Source organism: Scyliorhinus canicula, chromosome 7 (assembly GCF_902713615.1).
Source record: "Scyliorhinus canicula chromosome 7, sScyCan1.1, whole genome shotgun sequence".
NCBI classification, from domain to species: Eukaryota; Metazoa; Chordata; class Chondrichthyes; order Carcharhiniformes; family Scyliorhinidae; genus Scyliorhinus; species Scyliorhinus canicula.
The window spans coordinates 35,796,252-35,817,222 of NC_052152.1; the positions used below are offsets into that span (position 1 = coordinate 35,796,252).

Below are 20,971 nucleotides of genomic sequence, written 5' to 3' on the forward strand. Positions count from 1 at the left end.
AGGATGGAAACCTGATTGGAGATTCAAATAGGACTGTGAAGGAGATATGGACATGGACTGGAGAGGCAATAATACATTCATAGATTTCAGGAAATGGCCGCTGGAGAGTAAGGAGTGCGGGATGAAGGATTTGAGGAGTGAGATCATGATGGTGACTTGAAAGAGAGCGAGCAGTTCCAAAAGAAATTGAATAATTAATAATATCAGCTAGCTTGTGTCCAAAGGGATTGAATTTGCACTTTTACTGGAATATAAAAACCATCACTCCACTGAGATGAATGATCGTATCCAAATCCTTAACCATTTTCCTTCAGATGCTGATTAACCTGCTGCGCACTTCAACCATTTCCCATTTTTATTCAGCTGACCGACATTCAGTTATCTCAGCTTTCGATACTTCTAGTTTCCGTTATGTGGCGGCAATGAGATATCAGTCAGAGGATTAATGCCTCTCAAAAGATATCGGAAAGAGTGAGAAAACCGGATGCCAAGCCTTCACTGAGCTGACTTTGCACAACTTTGGTGCGTAGTGACAGGAGGGGCCGCTCTGCAAGAACAAGATTTTTCTTTTAAAAGGCTAACATGATACCTTTACTAACACAACTCTCCCAACCTCACTGTTATACGCAAATGGTCATAGCAATTTTTTTTCTCAATGATTGAACTTACAGTTTTGAGGAGACATTATTTGCAAGAGTGCTTTCATAGTATGGAATGCCTTTACTCATGACAACATTGATCCGGCCGCCCAGAAAATTTGACACGACACCAGCGTGAACACCAGCCATACACAGCAAAGAGGACTGGAAAAGAGACGACAGTCAACATTCACCATGAACAGTAACTCATTACAGATTCATACAACAGCTCAGGGACCTAGAAACAGGCCTGTTTTCACTTTTTGTTAAAGGCATTGTTTGTTTTACTCAAAGTTGATCCAGACAAATTGTTTGCAAAGGTTAAAGCCAAGAGTTCAAACATAAGGGATAGATCGGTTAAAGATTGGGGTTTCAAGTTTAAGAAAGCTTTGTTTTACTCAAAAGGTAGCGGATTTATGAAGTAAGTCACCAGGAAAGACCTTTGAGAATGGGACGGGATCCTGGAAAGAAAATGTGACAGATGTTACGACAGAAGGGGCTGGTTTAGCACAGTGGGCTAAATAGCTGACTGGTAATGCAGAACCAGGCAGCTGAGCGGGGTTCAATTCTGGCTCCCCGAACAGGCGCCGGAATGTGACGACTTGGGGATTTTCACAGTAACTTCATTGAAGCCTACTTGTGACAATAAGCGATAAAATAAAGATGACAGAAGAGCAGTAGAGATCAATTGGAATGTCTGGAACTCTGAAGTGTTACACGGTTTCTCCCAATTTCCTGGTATAACATTAGTGCGATCTTTACAGAGCTACGGTAAATGGCAAAAAGTGGTCGTTGTTCACCAGGGGTTCTGTCAATTTGCCTAGAATCATGGCTGAAAATTAGGAGAAATTCTCAGGCATCATAGGCCCAATGGCCTTTTCTTGTTCTTCAAAATTCTTACATGCTTCAAAAAAACCTTTTCATGAGTGGTTCGGGTCTGGAATGCACTGCCTGGAAGTGGTGGCAGGTTCAATTGAGGCATTCACTAAGGCATTACCTGATTACTTGAACAGAAACAATGTTGAGGGGTTCAGGGCAAAGGTAGGGCAATGGCACTAAGTCAAGATGCTCGTTTGGAGAGCTGGTGCCGACATGATGGGCCAAATAGCCTCCTTCTGAGCTGTAACAATTCTGTGATATTGTTTTGATATTGCTTTGATATTGAGCTGACATGAGACATTTTAAATTCTTGATCATTTTCAAGCTACAGACAATTGTATTTTTCTTTACATCGGTATATAGCATTTGGATACCCAGTTTGCAGGAGGCGTGCATTAATACATCCACGTTTCTCTGTGTGACTTGCCTTGACATTAGAAACAAGCTGGGTGAGGGTTGATGGGAAAGTCGGGGTGGGTTTCGGCAATTTCTTTCAGCCTCAAGTTTCTGGGAGCTGCCTGACATTTAGCACAGGAACTCATTCAAAATGAACTTCCACGCCTTAATGGGATATCACTGACAGGGAGCTAAATAAAAATCTGACTTGAGTGCATGTGGCCTTCTGAGCAGTTTAGTTTACCGCCTGCCCCCCTCCCTGCAAAACAAAGACTCTAGTTTCTTGGCCCATTCTAGTTTGCCACCGTTGAGGTAGGTTTAAACTGATCTCTGACTGAGCAGCTGTGTCCCAGGACAATCAAACATAATAACTGCACTTGCTTTGGATAGTAGGAGGTGGCAGCAGAGATTCACATTTATGCAAAACCGCAGCGTGTTTTATGGGATATACGACAACTGGCATGATACGATGCACATGCTTGTGATGGATCAGTTCTGAATTATGAAAACAAGCTATTGAAGATTAAGGGAGTCACAGTAAAATAAACACAATCTATTCCAATAAGTTGCAATATATTTTTTCAATTTTTAGACAAGCACAAGATTGTTTAAAGGAATCAATGGGCATGATTTAGTGGGCCTGTTAGCCGCAGGCACAAATCCCGTAACGGATGCTAAATGTCGCTGGGGGGGGGGGGGGGGGGGGGGGGGGGGGGGGGGTCACGTTATCGGCTGCGTTTCCGTGAGCACCAGCATTACTCATCTTTTAATTTGTATTTTCTTCCTAGTGCACCTTCTGTATTTGTCTTTTCTTGGGTTACCTGGCTTATGCTGTGTCCCGGGAAGTGTTGGGTTTGTGCCTTTGCGAGAAAGAGCCGAGATAACATTTTTAAATTCTCGTTTGTTGGTAGCAGCTGGAGCGGGCTGGGGTGCGGCCCTGCTTGCAGTGGTACGGCTGCTGTTGATTTTCGCCCCTCCCTTGGCGGTGCTGTGTGCAGATGGCTGCCAACCGGGATGTTGTCATGATTGAAAATCCCACCTCTGCAGTGCAGGTAGTCAGGGCTCACACTCAAGAGTTGGGGTGTACTTTTATGGAAGCAAATATATTCTTGAGAGAGCACTTTCCCTGGTGAAGGCCTGCCTCCATGTTGCCGCGATCCTGCCACGTGGCTTGTCACCCATCCTCAAGGGTTCAGTAAAAGGAGACAGAGTGTGGTATACCCCTGGGCCCCGCCCAAAGAACAAAGAAAAGTACAGCACAGGAACAGGTCCATCGGCCCTCCAAGCCTGCGCCAACTATGCTGCCCATCTAAACTAAAATCTTCTATACTTCAGGGGTCCGTACGTCTCCATTCCCATCCTATTCATGTATTTGTCAAGATGCCCCTTAAACGTCACTATCGTCCCTGCGAGAGGTGACAGTATTCCCAAATGAGTTTGAAAATTGGCTGCCATGTTTCGGTAATCTTTATCCTGTCTTCGAGGCCAGGGCTTGGTCTGGTCCACTGATCACTAGCTTTTTATTTGGTATTATTGGAACTACTAGAGTACCTTGTCTGTAACTAGAGGTTGAGGTGAGATGGGTATTCGTGGCTGTGGATTGGGGATTAGAGTGGTCCTGGGTATCCTTTATATGAGGGTGGTTGGGTGTCCCCTCCCTCACCTGCGGCTCCTGGTTCTGGTCTGGCCCTGTGGAGTGGGATGGGGATTTTGGGAAGGAGGGCTGGCCCTCTGCTGCGTTTCTCACAGTGCTTGGAAGTGAAGCATTGTCCTGTTTGTTAAGGAGTGGGTTCTCTGAGTGTTTTTGCACTGACACTGGTCTTTCACCTGGTTGGGCCCAGTTGATGGGGTGGGTCCCATGGTGCCGGGGATGAGGGAGTTGGCCCTCTCTCGCAGTGCACCCTATTGGGGGTTCTTGACAATTTCTTCCTTCACGGGGCAAGGCCCATCCTCCGATTAGGACGGGAAAGATTATCCTGACTCAACGTTTGAGCCTGTCACCCCCTGTTGGGGGTGAGTTGTCCTTAGAAACATAAAATCCCTCAAGTGCAGAAGGAGCCATTTGGCCCATCAAGTCTGAATTGACCCTAACTAGGCCCTATTTCCCACCCTATTCCTGTGACCCCACTCAACCTTTGGGCACTAAGAGACAATTTATCATGGCCTACACATCTGTGGACTGTGGAGGAAACCGGAGCACGCGGAGGAAACCCACGCAGTCACGGGGAGAATGTGCGCCAGGTTCGATTCCCGGCTTGGGTCACTGTCTGTGCGGCGTCTGCACATTCTCCCTGTGTCTGTGTGGGTTTCCTCCGGGTGCTCCAGTTTCATCTCCTCAGGCCGTGGCTGATGACGTTGGTTCGGAGACCCCAGACTGCAGCAGAGGCCAGGTACAATGAGGCTCACAGTGCAACACGAGCTGCTACTGAGCGGTGCATTGGCCTGTTCAAGATGTAGCTCTGCTGCCTTGAAAGGTCTGATGGGGCCCTATATTACAGCCCCCAGAAGGACTCCTGCATTGCCATGGTCTGCTGTGTCTTCCACAACCTGGGATTGCAGCAGGGCAAGGAACTTCCTGAGAATGGCATCGAGGAGCGGCACATTAAGCTGTGTATTCTAAATTCCATTAAATGAGCGGGGAAAAGGAATAACATACACGCATGTTAGAGGTTTCTAAGATGATGAGGGGGATAGATAGTGTGGACGTTCAGAAACTATTTCCTCGGGTGGATGTAGCTGTTACAAGGGGGCATAACTATAAGGTTCAGGGTGGGAGATATAGGAGGGATGTCCGAGGTAGCCTCCTTACTCAGAGAGTGGTTAGGGTGTGGAATGGACTGCCTGCTGTGATAGTGAAGTCGCATAGTGGCGTGGAGGAACTTTCAAGCAGTTATTAGATAGGCACATGAAGCGCACCACAATGTCAGGGAGTGGGATAGCTTGATCTTGGTTTCAGACGTAGCTCGGCACAACATCGTGGGCCGAAGGGCTTGTTCTGTGCTGTACTGTTCTATGTATATTAAACATTAATTGCAGTAATTTCTAATGTCTAAAAGACAAAACAATGTACAGGGCAGATTTTTCAAATACACAGTTCCTTGGTAACAAACGCACATTGTGCCCCTTGGCAGCATTAGTTTAGGGATGATGCTGACCTGCTTATTTTAATTAAACAAGTGCTTGTAAATTTCTTACAAACACATTAAACGTTCTTAGAAGAAATTTGTCCATATGTATTTTCTATCTTCATGCCTGCCTACATCAGAGCAGTGTCAGTGGTGACTAACAACCTGACATTCAGCGAAAGCACCAACAACACTGTTGAAAAGCGTAACCGGTGCTGCGCCTTTTACCCATGTCCAAAAACTACTGTCTGCAGCAACACTTCCAAACTGCAAATTTAATGACTGCATTGGGCCTTACCACCAGGAATGATTCAAACAGGAATCTGCTGGGAATGCTGCATCTGAGGATGTCTGACCACCTATCACTCAACTCAACAGCAGCAGTCACTGTGTCATCGCGTTTATCTTATAGGAGACCACATTGGTATGAACAATTACTTGATCGGAATGAGTCAGGTTCGAAACTGTAATGCACAATATTGCATTTTCCATTCTCAACCACAGTCACCAGTGTGCTGTTTCAGCTGTATTTAATGTCTGTTGCCTGATTTATATCCCTGAAAAATTTGTGTTTTTTTGAAGTCACAAGAGAATTGCTTCAGTAGAACATTATGTATTTTATTTCTAATTAATAGATGTATTTAACATTACAATGGCAAGGATTTAATCAGATGACTTTTATAAAGTGCAAATAGCTCACAAAAAGGACAGGCTCTGGTGGCAAAGGGGGCAGTGAGAGGATAGAAATAGCAAAAAAAATCAACTTACTGCCTCGCTATTGCTGGAAAGTATCAGAAAATACTGCCAACCAGCATTATAGGTTGTTATATGCCACAGAATTCTGTTGGAAACTAGAACGTGCTTCATTAATGAATGAAAATAGGGGCCTTACGATGTAATTAGGAACCCAAAGGTTTTAATGAATTGTCATCAGAGGTCACCCTCCATGCAGGGTGAAAGTGTTAGGTTGGCTTTGGGTGGGTGCCCTTGCAGCTGGCCAGGACAGGCAGGAAAGGGGAGGTAGTTCACTTCAATTTATACCCAATCCCTGTTTCTTCCAGTTGAGGGAAGGGGGTTCATATTCTCCCCAATGAGCTCATCAACATACCTTTCCCAGGATAAGGTAGAGCAACCCCAACTAATTACCTACATGCAACCTTAATCTAGCTACCTAATATTAGTGAAACGGCGGGTGCAGAAGGAGAAAGATTGGAGATTTAATTAGCCGGATATATGAAGGTGGTAGGACATGTTGAGAAGACAGTTAAAAAGGCTCACAGGATCCTGGATATGTAAATACAAGCAAAGTGTGCAAAAACAAAGAAGTCACATTGAACTGTTATGAATCACCGCACCAACCTCAGCTAAAGCACCGTTTCCAATTCTGGACAGTACTTCAGGACGGATGTCATGGCCTTGGAGAAGCAGCAGGTGGAGATTTATCAGAATGGTACTAGGGTAAGGATGACACGGTGGCACAGTGGTTACCACCACTGCCTCATAGTTCCAGGGACCCGGGTTCAGTTCAGACCTCAGGTGGCTGCCTCTGTGGAGTTTGCACATTGTCCCAGTGTCTGCTTATGTTTCCTCAGGATTCTCCGGTTTCCTCCCGCACTCCAAATATATGTGCAGGTTAGGTTATGGGGTAATGGTGGTAGGTGAGGGGGGGGGGGGGGGGGGGGGCCTAGGTAGGGCGCTTTCAGAAGGTCAGTGCAGAGTAGGTGGACCAAATGGCCTCCTTCTGTACTGTAGGGATTCTATGGTGAGGATTTCAGAGTTGTAGACAGATTAGAGAAACAGATTATTATTCTCCTTATAGCAGAGAAGGCTATTGGAAGATTTAATGACCGTGTTCAAAATTATGAAGAGTTTTGATGGAAGTAATTGGAGCAAAACTTTTGCAATTTGGGGTGGATCTGTAATCAGAGGACAGATTTAAAATCACTGGCAATACACTTTGGATAGGCACTCGCCTGACTTCCCAAAGTCTGTACAAGGCGGAGGTCAGGAGTGTGATGGAATACTCTCCACTTGCCGGATAAGTCTAGCTCTAATAACACTCAAGAAGCTCCAACCAGGACAAAGCAGTGTGCTTGATTGGCATTCCATCTGCCACCTTAAACATTTACTTCCTCCAACACTGATGCATAGTTGCAGCAGTGTAGCATATACAAGATGCACTGCAGCAACTCAACAAGGCTAATTCAACAGCACCTTTCAAACACATGACTTCTGCCACCTAGAAGGACATGGTCAGCAGATGCATGAGAACACCACCACCACGTTATCCTCCGAACCTCACACTAACCTGACTGAGGACGCTATGGGGCGCATTGGTAGCACAGTGGTTAGCACCATTGCTTCACAGCGGCAGGGTCTCAGGTTCGATTCCTGCTTGGGTCACTGTCTGTGCGGAGTCTGCACGTTCTCCCAGTGTCTGCATGGGTTTCCTCTGGGTGGTCCAACTTCCACAAGTCCCGAAAAACGTGCTTGTTAGGTGAATTGGACATTCTGAATTCTCCCTCTGTGTACCCGAACAGGTGTGGCGACTATTGGATTTTCACAGTAACTTCATTGCAGTGTTAATGCAAGTCTACTTGTCACAATAATAAAGATTATTAATTATTATCAAATGTAGAATTACTTTTATGCAGCGAGTTATTATGATTTGAAACGCAATGCTCGAAAAGGCGTGGAAGCAGTTTCAGTAGTAATTATCAAAGAAGAATTGGCCGAGATATTGGGAAAGATAGAAGAGTGGGACTGATTGGTCATCAAGAACTGAATGGCTTCCTTCTGTGCAGTGTGATAGTAGTCAGTGCACTTCAAAAAGAACTGTATGTGAAGCACTTTTAACACTTTAATATGAAGAGGCATTGTATAAATACAAGTTATTTGAACTGTAACAAGCTCAGCTGGTTAGTACCTAAGGAGTTAAATAGTCAGAACTGGTTGAACCTCACAACCACTACCTGCAGTAAAAATCCCAGTATAGTGTAGTCCAGCTACCTCAGGGAGAAGTTCAACATATTCCTGCTAGAAGTGCATTTTCCACTGGCTGAAGGACAGAGAGAACTGCAATTATATGAATGTCAATAATTTGACCCAGTCAGCAGCTGCGGGAAGTTGTAGGAGGTGAAAGGGCTCGTGGGAGTGGGTGTGGGGTAGAAAGAGAGGAAGGGACAAGCAGAGTGTGGGAGGGCAGAAGTTGAAATCAAGTTACTTATTCTGTTTCACTGCTGAAGGTATGAGAAATTTTTATGTTTTTCCAAAAGGAACAGTTTGGCTGGGTTTTGTTCGATTCATCCTTCAAGAATTAGCACCACTAAATTAATTCAGTGGGGGTATTCTACAAAGCCTCTGAATAAAGATATTAAAATGTCGTTACTGGCTTGGTATTTCATTAACCTTTGTGTGCACTTTGGAATTCAGTGAAATCAGTCCAATGAATCCATCGTATGGAATGTGTGAAGTAAGCATTCTGAAGAGCCAAGGAGTGAAGCGGCTGGGTGCACTCTCTGCCCTCTGCTCCACTTACTCCTGTAGATTGCTGGAACCCAGCTGTTTCTGTGTAAGCTCTGAGGCGAGACCTGATAAACCTCATCAAGTGAATGTTTCTGCAGAGCTTAAATAAATGTTCCAATTGCCAAGCTTGGCACCAGCTGACAGAACAGTGGTTGCCAAAGTTAACTCTCGGCATGTTAACCTTGAAGACTCTGAACTCCAGCAGTGAATACCCACTATCTTGACTACGGCTCAGTGATCTCAACTTGCATTAGCACCAGACTGAACCCCAGTCTCTCCCAATGCGAAAAAGAACACTTCAATTCAAATATTCTTGCAGTCTATTATTCGGACATGATAAGGAATGTAAAAATTCCCTCCTTTTAGGTAATTGGAAAAAGAAAACATGGATTTGCACCGGCATACCACCTTTCATAAACCTCAGGATGTCCCAAAACGTTTTACAGTCAATTAAGTGCTTTTTTAAGCAGTATAACAAATGACTTGTGTCAACTACTTATCCACAGTAACTATAGACAACCTGGAACATTGCTTTGGGTGATGAAGCATCAAGAATGTGCTTGACGGCATTTGCAGCTGACGACGATGACCCATCATGATGCATCTGCTGACGTATCCCACAACTTAAGAAATCCTGTACATTAAGAAATATTAAAACAAAGGGCCTTTCATGCAACCTGAGGCTGTAGGCACTTTCATGCAATATTAATTTTGCCGAGACACACTTGTGGTAAAAGAAAAATGTAAAAACGTGTGTTAAATTTAAACACAAGTATAGTGCCATTTTTTTTTTTTAAATATAATTTTTATTGGAATTTTTTACAGAAAATATAAAGACAAACAATGAAATGCAACAAAATAACCCATAATAACCGTACCACCCCCAGACCGTATCGACGCATGTATCCCATCCCCCACCCCCCCAACCCCAATGAACAACAAAAGAACTTCAAAATAAATTTAAATTAAATAAACAAACATAGTCATCGTCCGCCCCCCCCCCCCACCTTTTCCCTCCCCCTTCCCCCCCACCTTTTCCCTCCCCCTTCCCCCCCACCCCCACCTTTTCCCTCCCCCTTCCCCCCCACCCCCACCTTTTCCCTCCCCCTTCCCCCCCACCCCCACCTTTTCCCTCCCCCTTCCCCCCCATCCCCACCTTTTCCCTCCCCCTTCCCCCCCACCCCCACCTTTTCCCTCCCCCTTCCCCCCCACCCCCACCTTTTCCCTCCCCCTTCCCCCCCCCCCCCACCTTTTCCCTCCCCCTTCCCCCCCCCCCCCACCTTTTCCCTCCCCCTTCCCCCCCCCCCACACCTTTTCCCTCCCCCTTCCCCCCCCCCCCCACCTTTTCCCTCCCCCTTCCCCCCCCCCCGGGTTGCTGCTGCTACTGTCCCCGTACCCTATCGTTGAGCCAGAAAGTCGAGAAAAGGTTGCCACCGCCTAAAGAACCCTTGTACCGACCCTCTCAGGGCGAATTTGACCTGCTCTAGCTTAATGAAACCCGCCATGTCATTGATCCAGGTCTCCACGCTTGGGGGCCTCGCATCCTTCCATTGTAGCAAGATCCTTCGCCGGGCTACTAGGGACGCAAAGGCCAGCACACCGGCCTCTTTCGCCTCCTGCACTCCCGGCTCCATCCCAACCCCAAAAATCGCGAGTCCCCATCCTGGCTTGACCCTGGATCCCACCACCCTCGACACTGTCCTCGCCACCCCCTTCCAGAACTCCTCCAGCGCCGGGCATGCCCAGAACATATGGGCATGGTTCGCTGGACTCCCCGAGCACCTGACACACCTGTCTTCACCCCCAAAGAACCTACTCATCCTTGTCCCAGTCATGTGGGCCCGGTGCAGCACCTTGAATTGGATGAGGCTAAGCCGCGCACACGAGGAGGAAGAATTAACCCTCTCCAGGGCATCAGCCCATGTCCCGTCTTCGATCTGTTCCCCCAGTTCCCCCTCCCACTTAGCTTTCAGCTCCTCTACTGACGCCTCCTCCGCCTCCTGCATAACCTTGTAGATATCAGATATCTTCCCCTCTCCGACCCAGACCCCCGAAAGCACCCTGTCGCTCACCCCCCTCGCGGGAAGCGAAGGGAATCCCTCCACCTGCCGCTTAGCAAATGCCTTTACCTGCAGATACCTGAACATGTTCCCCGGGGGGAGCCCAAATTTCTCCTCCAACTCCCCCAGGCTCGCAAACCTCCCATCAATAAACAGGTCCCTCAGCTGTCTGATGCCCGCTCTGTACCAACCCTGAAATCCCCCATCAATGTTCCCGGGGACGAACCTATGGTTCCCCCTTAACGGAGCCTCCATCGAGCCCCCCACTTCTCCCCTATGTCGCCTCCACTGCCCCCAAATCTTGAGGGTAGCCGCCACCACCGGACTCGTGGTATACCTCGTAGGAGGGAGCGGCCACAGCGCCGTTACCAGGGCCCCCAGGCTTGTATCTCCACAGGACGCCCTCTCCATCCGTTTCCATGCTGCCCCCTCCCCCTCCATTACCCACTTGCGCACCATCGACACATTGGCCGCCCAATAATACCCCGAGAGATTGGGTAACGCCAGCCCCCCCCCCCCCCCCCCCCCATCTCTACCCCGCTCCAAGAAGACCCTCTTCACCCTCGGGGTCCCATGCGCCCAAACAAAGCTCATGATGCTGCTCGTAACCCTTCTAAAAAAGGCCCTAGGGATAAAGATGGGCAAACACTGAAAAAGGAACAAGAACCTCGGGAGAACCGTCATTTTGACGGACTGCACTCTACCCGCCAACGATAGCGGCACCATGTCCCACTTTTTAAATTCCTCTTCCATCTGCTCCACCAGCCTGGTAAAATTAAGCTTATGGACAGTCCCCCAACTCCTGGCCACCTGCACCCCCAGGTATCTGAAACTCTTCACTGCCCTCATAAATGGGAGTCTCCCAATTCCCTCCTCCTGATCACCCGGGTGTACTACAAATACCTCACTCTTGCCTAAATTTAACTTATAGCCCGAGAAGCCCCCAAATTCCGCTAACAGCTCCATCACCCCCGGCATTCCCCCTTCTGGATCCGCCACATACAACAGCAGGTCGTCCGCATACAGCGATACACGATGTTCCTCCCCACCCCGCACCAGACCCCTCCATCTCCCTGACTCCCTCAACGCCATAGCCAAAGGTTCAATCGCCAGTGCAAAGAGCAAGGGGGACAGGGGGCACCCCTGCCTGGTCCCACGGTAGAGCCTAAAGTACTCCGATCTCCTTCCATTTGTAACTACACTCGCCATCGGAGCCGCGTAGAGCAGCCTCACCCATTTGATGAATCCCTCCCCGAATCCGAACCGCTCCAGCACCTCCCACAGGTACCCCCACTCAACTCTATCAAACGCTTTCTCCGCATCCAGCGCCACCACTATCTCCGCCTCCCCCTCCACTGCCAGCATCATAATAACATTTAGCAGTCTCTGCACATTCGTGTTGAGCTGCCGTCCCTTGACAAATCCTGTCTGATCCTCGTGTATCACCCCTGGCACACAGTCCGCTACCCTGGTGGCCAAGATCTTCGCCAGCAACTTAGCGTCAACATTAGTGCCATTTTTTTTTTTACAATACCTTTAGTTTTCCTGCAAAACAAGGCAATGATTAAAAAAATTTTTTTTTATTATAAAGTTAGAGTACCCAATTCATTTTTTCCAATTAAGGGGCAATTTAGCGTGGCCAATTCACCTACCTGCACATCTTTAGGTTGTGGGGGCGTAACCCACTCAAACACGGGGAGAACGTGCAAACTCCACACAGACAATGACCCAGAGCCGGGATCGAACCTGGGACCTCGCCGGCGTGAGGCAGGAGTGCTAACCACTGTGCCACCATGCTGTCCATCTATGATAAAAATAGCTTGGGTGGAAGCATCTTTGTGCAGTGCTAATTCTCTCATGTCAATCAGGATCTGTGCATTTCTCGTGAATCGATCAAAAAACATTAAGCATGCGACCTCCATCGCTCCTCATCTACTTCCTCAAATAGATGGCTATCAGAATAAGTGGGAGAATAGAAAAATCAATATGCACATCTTGCCGAAAGATTTCGCAGGGTCAGGACTTTGGAAGAACAAAGCACAAAGAACAAAGAAAAGTATAGCACAGAAACAGGCCCTTCGGCCCTCCAAGCCTGCGCCGAACATGCTGCCCATCTAAACTAAAATCTTCTACACTTCCGTAAGCTGCTTTCATACGGCACTAAACCAACATCAATGCTGTTAGCTGCCACTGTGCCTAAAAACAAATCTTTGTGATGAATACATCTAGTTGTGTTAAATTGTCGAGCTTACTGTGGGGCTGCCACCTTGATGCTCATGACAGCCATCTAATGAGTGCTGTTTCCAGGAGCTGGCATTGAAACACTGATGTTTGTTCACTAAGGTTTGGCCCTCAGCAGCCCCTGCTGCTCCAGTGAGAGGACAAAGTCAGTCTTTGCCAGGTATAATTTGCAACAAAAACGTTTTAGCTGCCAAGGTTTTAAAGATTAAAAATTGGGTGGGGGGCAAGAATTTTTTTTTTAAATAGGAAAAGTGGAGGGAACGGGAAACGGACTTTTCCTGGGTTTCTTAAAGGAAGGTTAAAAAGTTATAATTTCCCCAAACTAAAATGTCTTAATTTGTTAGTTTAAAAGAGATAACCCCTGCTCCCATCAATGCTATTTTGAACTGAATATTTAAATGGTTCCATTAAGTGAATGCTTGCAGACTTTTAACAAAATGCGCTACATGAACCTTTCTACCAACATCAGGTTCCAATCCATGAAAGAAATTACTTTTTATACTCTCCAACTAAAGTATACAATTACATTTAAAGAGCACCGTTTGCACACGCATAGCCTCTCAACGCATCTCACAGCCAATAAATTTATTCTGAAGAGTTATCACTGCTGTACGATGGCAAACATAGCAGCTGCACTGCTCTGAGCAAGATCCCATAACCAACAACTAAATGAAAGACCCAATTTATCTTTGGAGGAGGCAGTAGCAAGATCTTATTCGCTGCGCATTCTGAGTCGTCTTCAGTCATGATAGTTTGTACAACTGATTGGTTGCTGGAGGGAGAAAGGACTCTACAATTACTGTTTTTAAAAGAGGAATTGATAAGGCAACTAAAAAAAAACATGTTACAAGCTGTGCAAAACATTAAAGGGAACCTGTCCTGATTCTGCATGCAAGCACACTTTGTTGTATGCAGTTTTTTCTGATATAATGATCTAAATGTAAGACTCTTTGAACTACATGGAAGCAATAGATAACTGTACGTGTGAAAAGTTGAATCTTTTGGCAAAAACAGCAGAATTTAAGTCAGTTGACCAACTGCCTCTTCCCTTCCTCAGGGCAGAGGCAAAAAAAACCCTTGAAGATACTGTGGACCATTACATCGTGAGCTTAGGACAGAGAGGCAGCAGTTCAAGCTAGGAAAAGACAAATTTAGAACTGATGTTCGGAAATTACTCCCAACACACAGAAGGCGATATTTAATGGAGGCTGCCAGCTGTGGGGACAGTGAAAACCCCAGGTTGCCTCATTTAGGGAAGGCCTGCTGTATCAAGTGCCCAGTTGTGGGCCTTCCTCGGGATCAAGGACCCTGCTGACAGAGCTTCCACTGCCAAGAGCTACCTGACAAACAGAGGCCGGAGCTTTATTGAACAGCAGTGTCACTGAGGAGGGGTGGCTGCTGCCGGTACAACGCCCACCCTGACGCCTAGGATCGTTGTGTCCCCCGCAAGGCAAGCCCCTCACCCACTGTTGGGTTAATAGCAGCAGCGGCAGAATGACGCCTTTAAGTGGGCATTACTTTCCGACCATGGTCTAAATTGGCAGTGGGACGGGAAGGCAGTCCACAGGCCTTCCAGCCTCAGACTTCCTAGGGGTGGAGGCAGGAGGGCAGTGGAATTTACACTCGCCGCCATCCCATGATCAACTGCCACCACCACCAAACTCGGCATGGGGGAATGGCATTAAATTCTATGCAGAGTGACCAATACATGGAGTGGAGGCAAAACTCTGAAATTATAGGAATGGATAGAATATAGAATAGAACTTTATTGTCCATGCAAAAGTTCAATTTTGTCTTTGGCTTCACCTCCAGTATAACATAATTGAACAGCCATTAGTAAAAAACAGTAAATATTTCATATTAAGACACTATGTCATCCTGGATGGATGAACTAAAATAGGTTAAATAGCCATCTCCATTTACATTGCCATTCTGTGAAACTTTCTTTCCTTTTACTTTGACCTAAATGGAGGTGATGTTGCGAAAGATAAGAAAAACTCCAATTACACACAGAACTGTGAAGCGGTTGTAACTATGATCCCTCAGTGACTGTAATTCTCAATGTCACATTCAATTATTCTCAATATGGAGGAGCGAAAAGTGCCTTCAAAATAGAGGTAATCACGGTTGGGAGGAGGGGTAGTGGCATATTGGTGAGATTTGTGCCCCCTATAAGGCTAATAATACAATTTTATAAAGCGGCAGTTAATACAAATGTAACCACAGCTAACAAATAACACCAACTGCATGAAATCTGAATTCTCACACAATAAATTCAGCACATTAATTCCACGTAGAATAGAATGCCTACAATGCAGAAGGAGGCCATTTGGCCCATCGAGTCTGCACTGACCCTCTTGAAAGAACAGCCTATCGAGGCCCACTCACCCACCCTAGTCCTGTAACCCCGCCTTAACCTGCACATCTTTGGACATTAAGGGGCAATTGTGCATGGCCAATCCACCCAACCTGTACATCTTTAGAAATCTCAGCACGGATGGTTATGTATATGGTATGTCACAACTAGAGCCTTTCACTTGGCTAACCCCCATCAATGGGTTTGCTGACTCTCTCTCTCTCCCTCTCTTACTACTTACGTCTCGATAGCCGTGAGGGATAGTTCCTGAAATGTCACCAAAAGGGGTCAAGCAGCCCGCAGGACAATACTTGCTGAAAATAAGAAACAAATATAAGTCAGGTCATGGATATAATCTAGTACTTTACTGGTAATGACATAATCAATGAGACAATGAGAGGGCACAAGTTTAAGAAAAGCACAAAAACGGGAGATGAAAAAAGGATTATTTGCAGAGGGTGGTTAGAATATGGAAATCCCGGTTACAAACAATTGTTTCAGTAGAACAAATAATCTTTCTTAAAAGGTACTTAGACAGTTACTTGAAAAGGACAAGTATGGCACAGTATGGGGAGTGAGGATTATACAGAGTTGCTTGAACAGAGAAAAACATTGGGAAAGACTAGAAAGATAAAAGAGCCCCTTTCTGTGCTGAAATATAAAGTCCTGGAGAAGCAGTTGGGTGAGAGCTCAATACCACCCGCGCATCTTCCCAAGCCATCGTACTTTACATCAGTATAGCTGTCATGATCAGTGCCAGGGAGAAAGAGTGGGACTGGTGCTTCTCCTGTTTCCAGGTCCCTTATCACCTCAGTTAATCCCAAAGTGACATCCGGCATAGTCTGCATCAGAAGTGTGTGTATGTGCCGCGCAAGCCATTTCAGAACTTTAAAGGGTCATGAAGCATCCAAAAATCCAATTATACCCGCAAGCATCTGTCCCTTTCTGTTTATGAATCTTGCTAAGTGCAAATTGAATTGCTGCCGAACAACATTGACTACAAAAGTACTTCACAGTAGCTGAAAAGCATGTTTGTGGATTTGTGAAAGACACTCCATAAATCAACTGGCAGACAAAGTGGAACAGGGGCCACATCATCGAGGGAGAAGGCCAGTAAGGGTTAGGACTTCACCATTAAGCAGAGGGAGTCAGGAGGAATCACACTATCGAGCATGAGGTAGGGAGGGGCAAGGCCTCACTATTGAACGGGAGGAGTTTGCGAAGAGCCACACCATTGAATGTTGGGCACTCTGCAAGTTCTCCGTTAACTTTCATCCTTTCAAGATTATTTTTCTGCTTTTAGTTCAAGAGGGTACATGATCTGAGGGCATAATTCTGACCTGAAGAAATGCCTCCTGGGTGAAGTAGTAAGTGTAGTGCACTTGGGAGAATGTGACTTTAGACATGCGGATCCCAAACCTCTCCACCTCTGGGGCTATCCTCATCTCATGTCTTGGTCTGATGTAGACTAACTGATAGAGATTGATTACTATGCTTAGTCAACAACTCCATTATTATTACATAATGCAACAGTAAAGGTTTGTATGCAGTGAATTAGATGGATCTTAATTTATTTCCATCTAGCGATGTTCCTATGTACTGGCTGCATATGAATTGGAAAGAGTAGACCACTCAGCCAAGCTTGCTCTGCCATTTAATAAGATCATGGCTGATCTGACTGTAACCTCAATTACACATTCCCACCTATCCCCGAACTTTCACCCCCTTGCAAAATAGTCAAAGATTCTGCTTCCAACGTGTTCAGAGGAAGAGCGTTTCAAAGATTTATGATCCTCAGAGAAAAAAATTCTCCTCACCCCTGTCTTAAATGGGATCCAAGGCAAAGTGGCAAATCGGATCCAAAGTAGGCGGAGAGGCAAGAAGCAGATGGATGTTTTTCTAACAGGAAGTCTGTTTGCAGTTGGGTTCTGCAGGACTTGGTTCTAAGACAATTGCTTTTTATGATGTACATTATTTTTTGGACATAAATCTAGAGGGTATGATTAAGATGATACGAAAATTGGTAGGATGATAATAATGAGGATACCCGTAGACTGCAAATTCAGTATCCCACTCCCGCTTTCTCTCCATACCCCTTTAGCCGCAAGGGCCAGGTCCAGCTCCCTCTTGAATATATACAACAAACTGGCCCCAACAGCGTTCTGTGGTAGAGAATTCCACAAGTTCACAACTCTCCGAGATAAGAAGCTCTTCCTCACCTCAGTCCTGAATGGCGTACCCCTTTTTCTTAGGCTGTGACCCCTAGTTCTGGACGTCCCAACGTCGAGAACATTCTTCCTACTTCCAGCCTGTCCAGTCCCATCAGGATTTTCTACGTTTCTATGAAATGCCCTCTCATTCTTTTAAACTCCACAGAGTACAAGCCCGGGTGATCCAGTATCACCGTGAGCTTATATTTCTGCAATACCTTTTGATGTGGTACCTTATCAAATGCCTTCTGGAAATATATCAATCTATCAATGCAAATCTCATCTGAAATGCCAAAGTTGCTCTGAAGGGGTCGGCAGAAGTAAAGCCAAGGGCGAAATTCTCCGACCCCCAGCAGGGTCGCAGAATCGCCTGGGGCCGCCGAAATTCCCGCCCCCGCCGTGGCAGAGATTCTCCGCCACCCGGGAAGTGGCGGTGGCGGGAATCTCGCCACTCCGATCGGCGAGGCCCCTGCGGTGATTCTCCGGCCCGGATGGGCCGAAGTCCCGCCGCTGGGAGGCCTCTCCCGCCGCCGAGGTTTGAACCACCTCTGTAACGGCGGGATCAGTGGCGTGAGCGGGCCCCGGGGTCCTGTGGGGGGGGGGGGGGGGGGATCTAACCCAGGGGGGGTGCCCCCACGGTGGCCTGGCCCGTGATCGGGGCCCCCCGCTCAGACTCCGGGCCAGAGCCCTGGGTGCACTCTTTCTCTTTCCGCGGCCGCCACGGACACCGCCATGGCGGAAGCGGAAGAGAACCCCACATCGTGCATGCGCCGACCGGCGAAAGCCTTTCGGCCAGCCCCACTGCCGGGGGCGCCGGTTTTTTGCGCCAGTCTTCTGGTGCCAACCGCTCCGGCGCGGGGCTGGCCCCCAAAGGTGGGGCGAATTCCCCACCTTTGGGGAGGCCTGACCTGAGTGGTTAGCGCCACTCCCCTACGCCGGGACCCTCCGTCACGCCGGGTAGGGGAGAATCCAGCCCCAGGTCTGTGTCATCCACCTTCAGTCAGGTGGATCCCTCTCTTGTCATCTTTCTGAAACTTCTTCACATCCTTGGTTTCTCAACGATGACTTTCAAAGATGTGCTTGTTGTATTATTTTAGAGTGCTAAAAATGAGTCTTAATCTCTTTGAAATGTTATACATAGAAACATACATAGAAAATAGAAGCAGGAGGAGGCCATTCAGCTCTTCGAGCCTGCTCTGCCATTTATTGTAATCATGGCTGATCATCAAGTTCAATACCCTGATCCCACCTTCTCCCCCCCATATCCTTCAATTACTTTAGCCCCAAGAGCTAGATCTATATCTAATTCCTCCTTAATGTGAAAGAAAAGGCAACCAAATAAGTCAACAAATGCAAGTTTTCCCAAAAGTGTAAAACTAACTAGTACTCATGCAGATTTAAAATTGTTTCAGAACATAGCTTTAAGAACTTAAAAAGCCCAACTCTGGAATGGGCCTTCTACTCTGAAGACTTCTCTGACCAGTTCTAGGGCACTAAAGCAGCTCCATTACATTTCTAAAGGTAGGAAATTGCAGGCCAGTTTGATTTCAATCATTTTTTTCAGCCTTTATGAAACTCATGCATATCAGGAACGGGGGTTTAATGATCTGAGCTCCGCCCAAAGTAAAATAACTGCACCACTCAAACACAACAAACAGATCCAATTGTCCGTTAACATTTCCCTGCTTATTTCCATTCCTAATTTCAGTAAAGGTATTCTGTCCTACTAGATTATGTCAAGATGCCATTGGAAGATTTTTTTAAAAAATTATTTGTTTTTTTTTAAAAGAAAAAGTACAGTTAACTATTTTATTTATTGCCAATAGTGACTCTTGCTGGGGTCTGATTCCACTCCTATTAATTTCCCAAAAACAACAATTTTTTCTTGTGCATATTTATATCAAATATTATCTGTTTGACAACAATGGATACACTGATTCCAATTTATCAAAATATGAACTATTAACACATTTCAGCACCGTCTCTTTGCAACCTCAATATCAGTACATATAAATGATAACACATGGGTTTATGATTAGAAAGATAATTAGATTTATAGGCGGCACGGTGACACAGTGGTCAGCACTGCTGCTTCACAGCACCAAGAATCCGGGTTCGATTCCTGGCTTGGGTCACTGTCTGTGCGGAGTCTGCACATTCTCCCCGTGTCTGCGCATGTTTCCTGCGGGTGCTCCGGTTTCCTCCCACAGTCCAAAGATGTACAGGTTAGGTAGATTGGCCCTGCTAAATTGCCCCTCGAGTCCAAAAGGGTAGGTGGGGTTACGGGGATGGGGTGGAGAAGTGGGTCTACGTAAAGTGCTCTTTCCAAGGGTAGGTGCAGACTTGCAGGGCCAAATGGCCTCCTCATGCAGTGTAAATTCTATGATTCTATGCCAAACACACAATGATACTGAAATTAAGGCTATAAGTAATATGCCTGTCCCGGTGTTACTTTATAATATAAATGAATCATCCTATTTGATGTTTATATTTTCTGCTCTGACCTTGCATCGCCCTGAGTCAATCAGTGTTACTCCTGAACCATTACTAGGTATTGTCAATGAGCATCTGGGAATGATCTCTCCTTTCTCCTTGAAGAAAGCAAAGTATTTCTGCTGAACTCTGGCCCTCCTGCAAACTCACTTGGTGACTAACTGCAGAAGTGTTGTCATGTTTCAGTGCACTGTGGCACATCGGGCCACAACCCACCTGGTGCATCAGCCTCTGCAGAAGCAAATCTTGAGAATCCGGGCACTGTTATCATTAAAACAGTGGAGATTGCGGAGTGATTTGCTAAAGGGGATTAAAATCACGAAGCAAATGGGACAGAGATAGAGGGATCTGAAGTGAGTAGACACAGGTATAGGGATATATTTAAGAATAAGACAAAAAGCTGCAGAAACCTACTTTACAAAGAGGGTAGTGAAATAGTGGAATGCACTGCCAGAGTTAGCGACCAAAGCAGAGAACAAGTCACCATTTAGATGGGTGGATGAAGAAAAGGGGAATGAAGGATATGGTACAGAGCAGGCAAATGAGATAAGAATTATTGCTCATGTGGAGGATAATCATTAATCAAACAGCCTCTCTCCATTTTGTAAGTCTATGCAATACAGTAAACATTTTTTTATAATACATTGCACCTTGTTTATCTTGGTTCTCCCTGTTGAAGACAAACAACTGTATCCAAGAAAAGTAATCCACTATCCATCCAGATTTACATTAAGGAAAACAGAACCAAATCCTTACATACTGCTTTAAAATATTCTTTGCTCGCTTCACCCATAGGGTGGTTTTAGTCTTGTAAATGGGGAGTAGGAAAAAATCGAACTAAGCTCGGACTTTGTGACAATAATAATAAATCCCATTATTGTGATTAAACCTCACCTGAATTCAGGCTCCGTAAAATGGCTCCCTTTGTCCAAACAGGTAATTAAATCTGTAGGGAAAGATTTACAGAGATTTAGGCAAATATCAATCACAGACACAGAAATGATACTCATCTATTTTTAATGGATTATATATACACGTATATATAAAA

The 20,971-nt window shown here is 46.1% G+C and overlaps 1 protein-coding gene across 1 annotated transcript in view; it reads right to left on the minus strand.

The window, feature by feature from the left end:
* dcbld2 (discoidin, CUB and LCCL domain containing 2) overlaps nt 1–20,971 on the minus strand; it is a 123,113-nt gene that overhangs the window by 31,709 nt on the left and 70,433 nt on the right. The window contains exons 4-6 of the mRNA XM_038801758.1: nt 20,818–20,869; nt 15,462–15,534; nt 670–803 (exon numbers count right to left, since the gene is read on the minus strand). Of these exons, the coding sequence (XP_038657686.1) occupies nt 670–803; nt 15,462–15,534; nt 20,818–20,869 (259 nt within the window). The remainder of the gene's footprint in view (nt 1–669; nt 804–15,461; nt 15,535–20,817; nt 20,870–20,971) is intronic.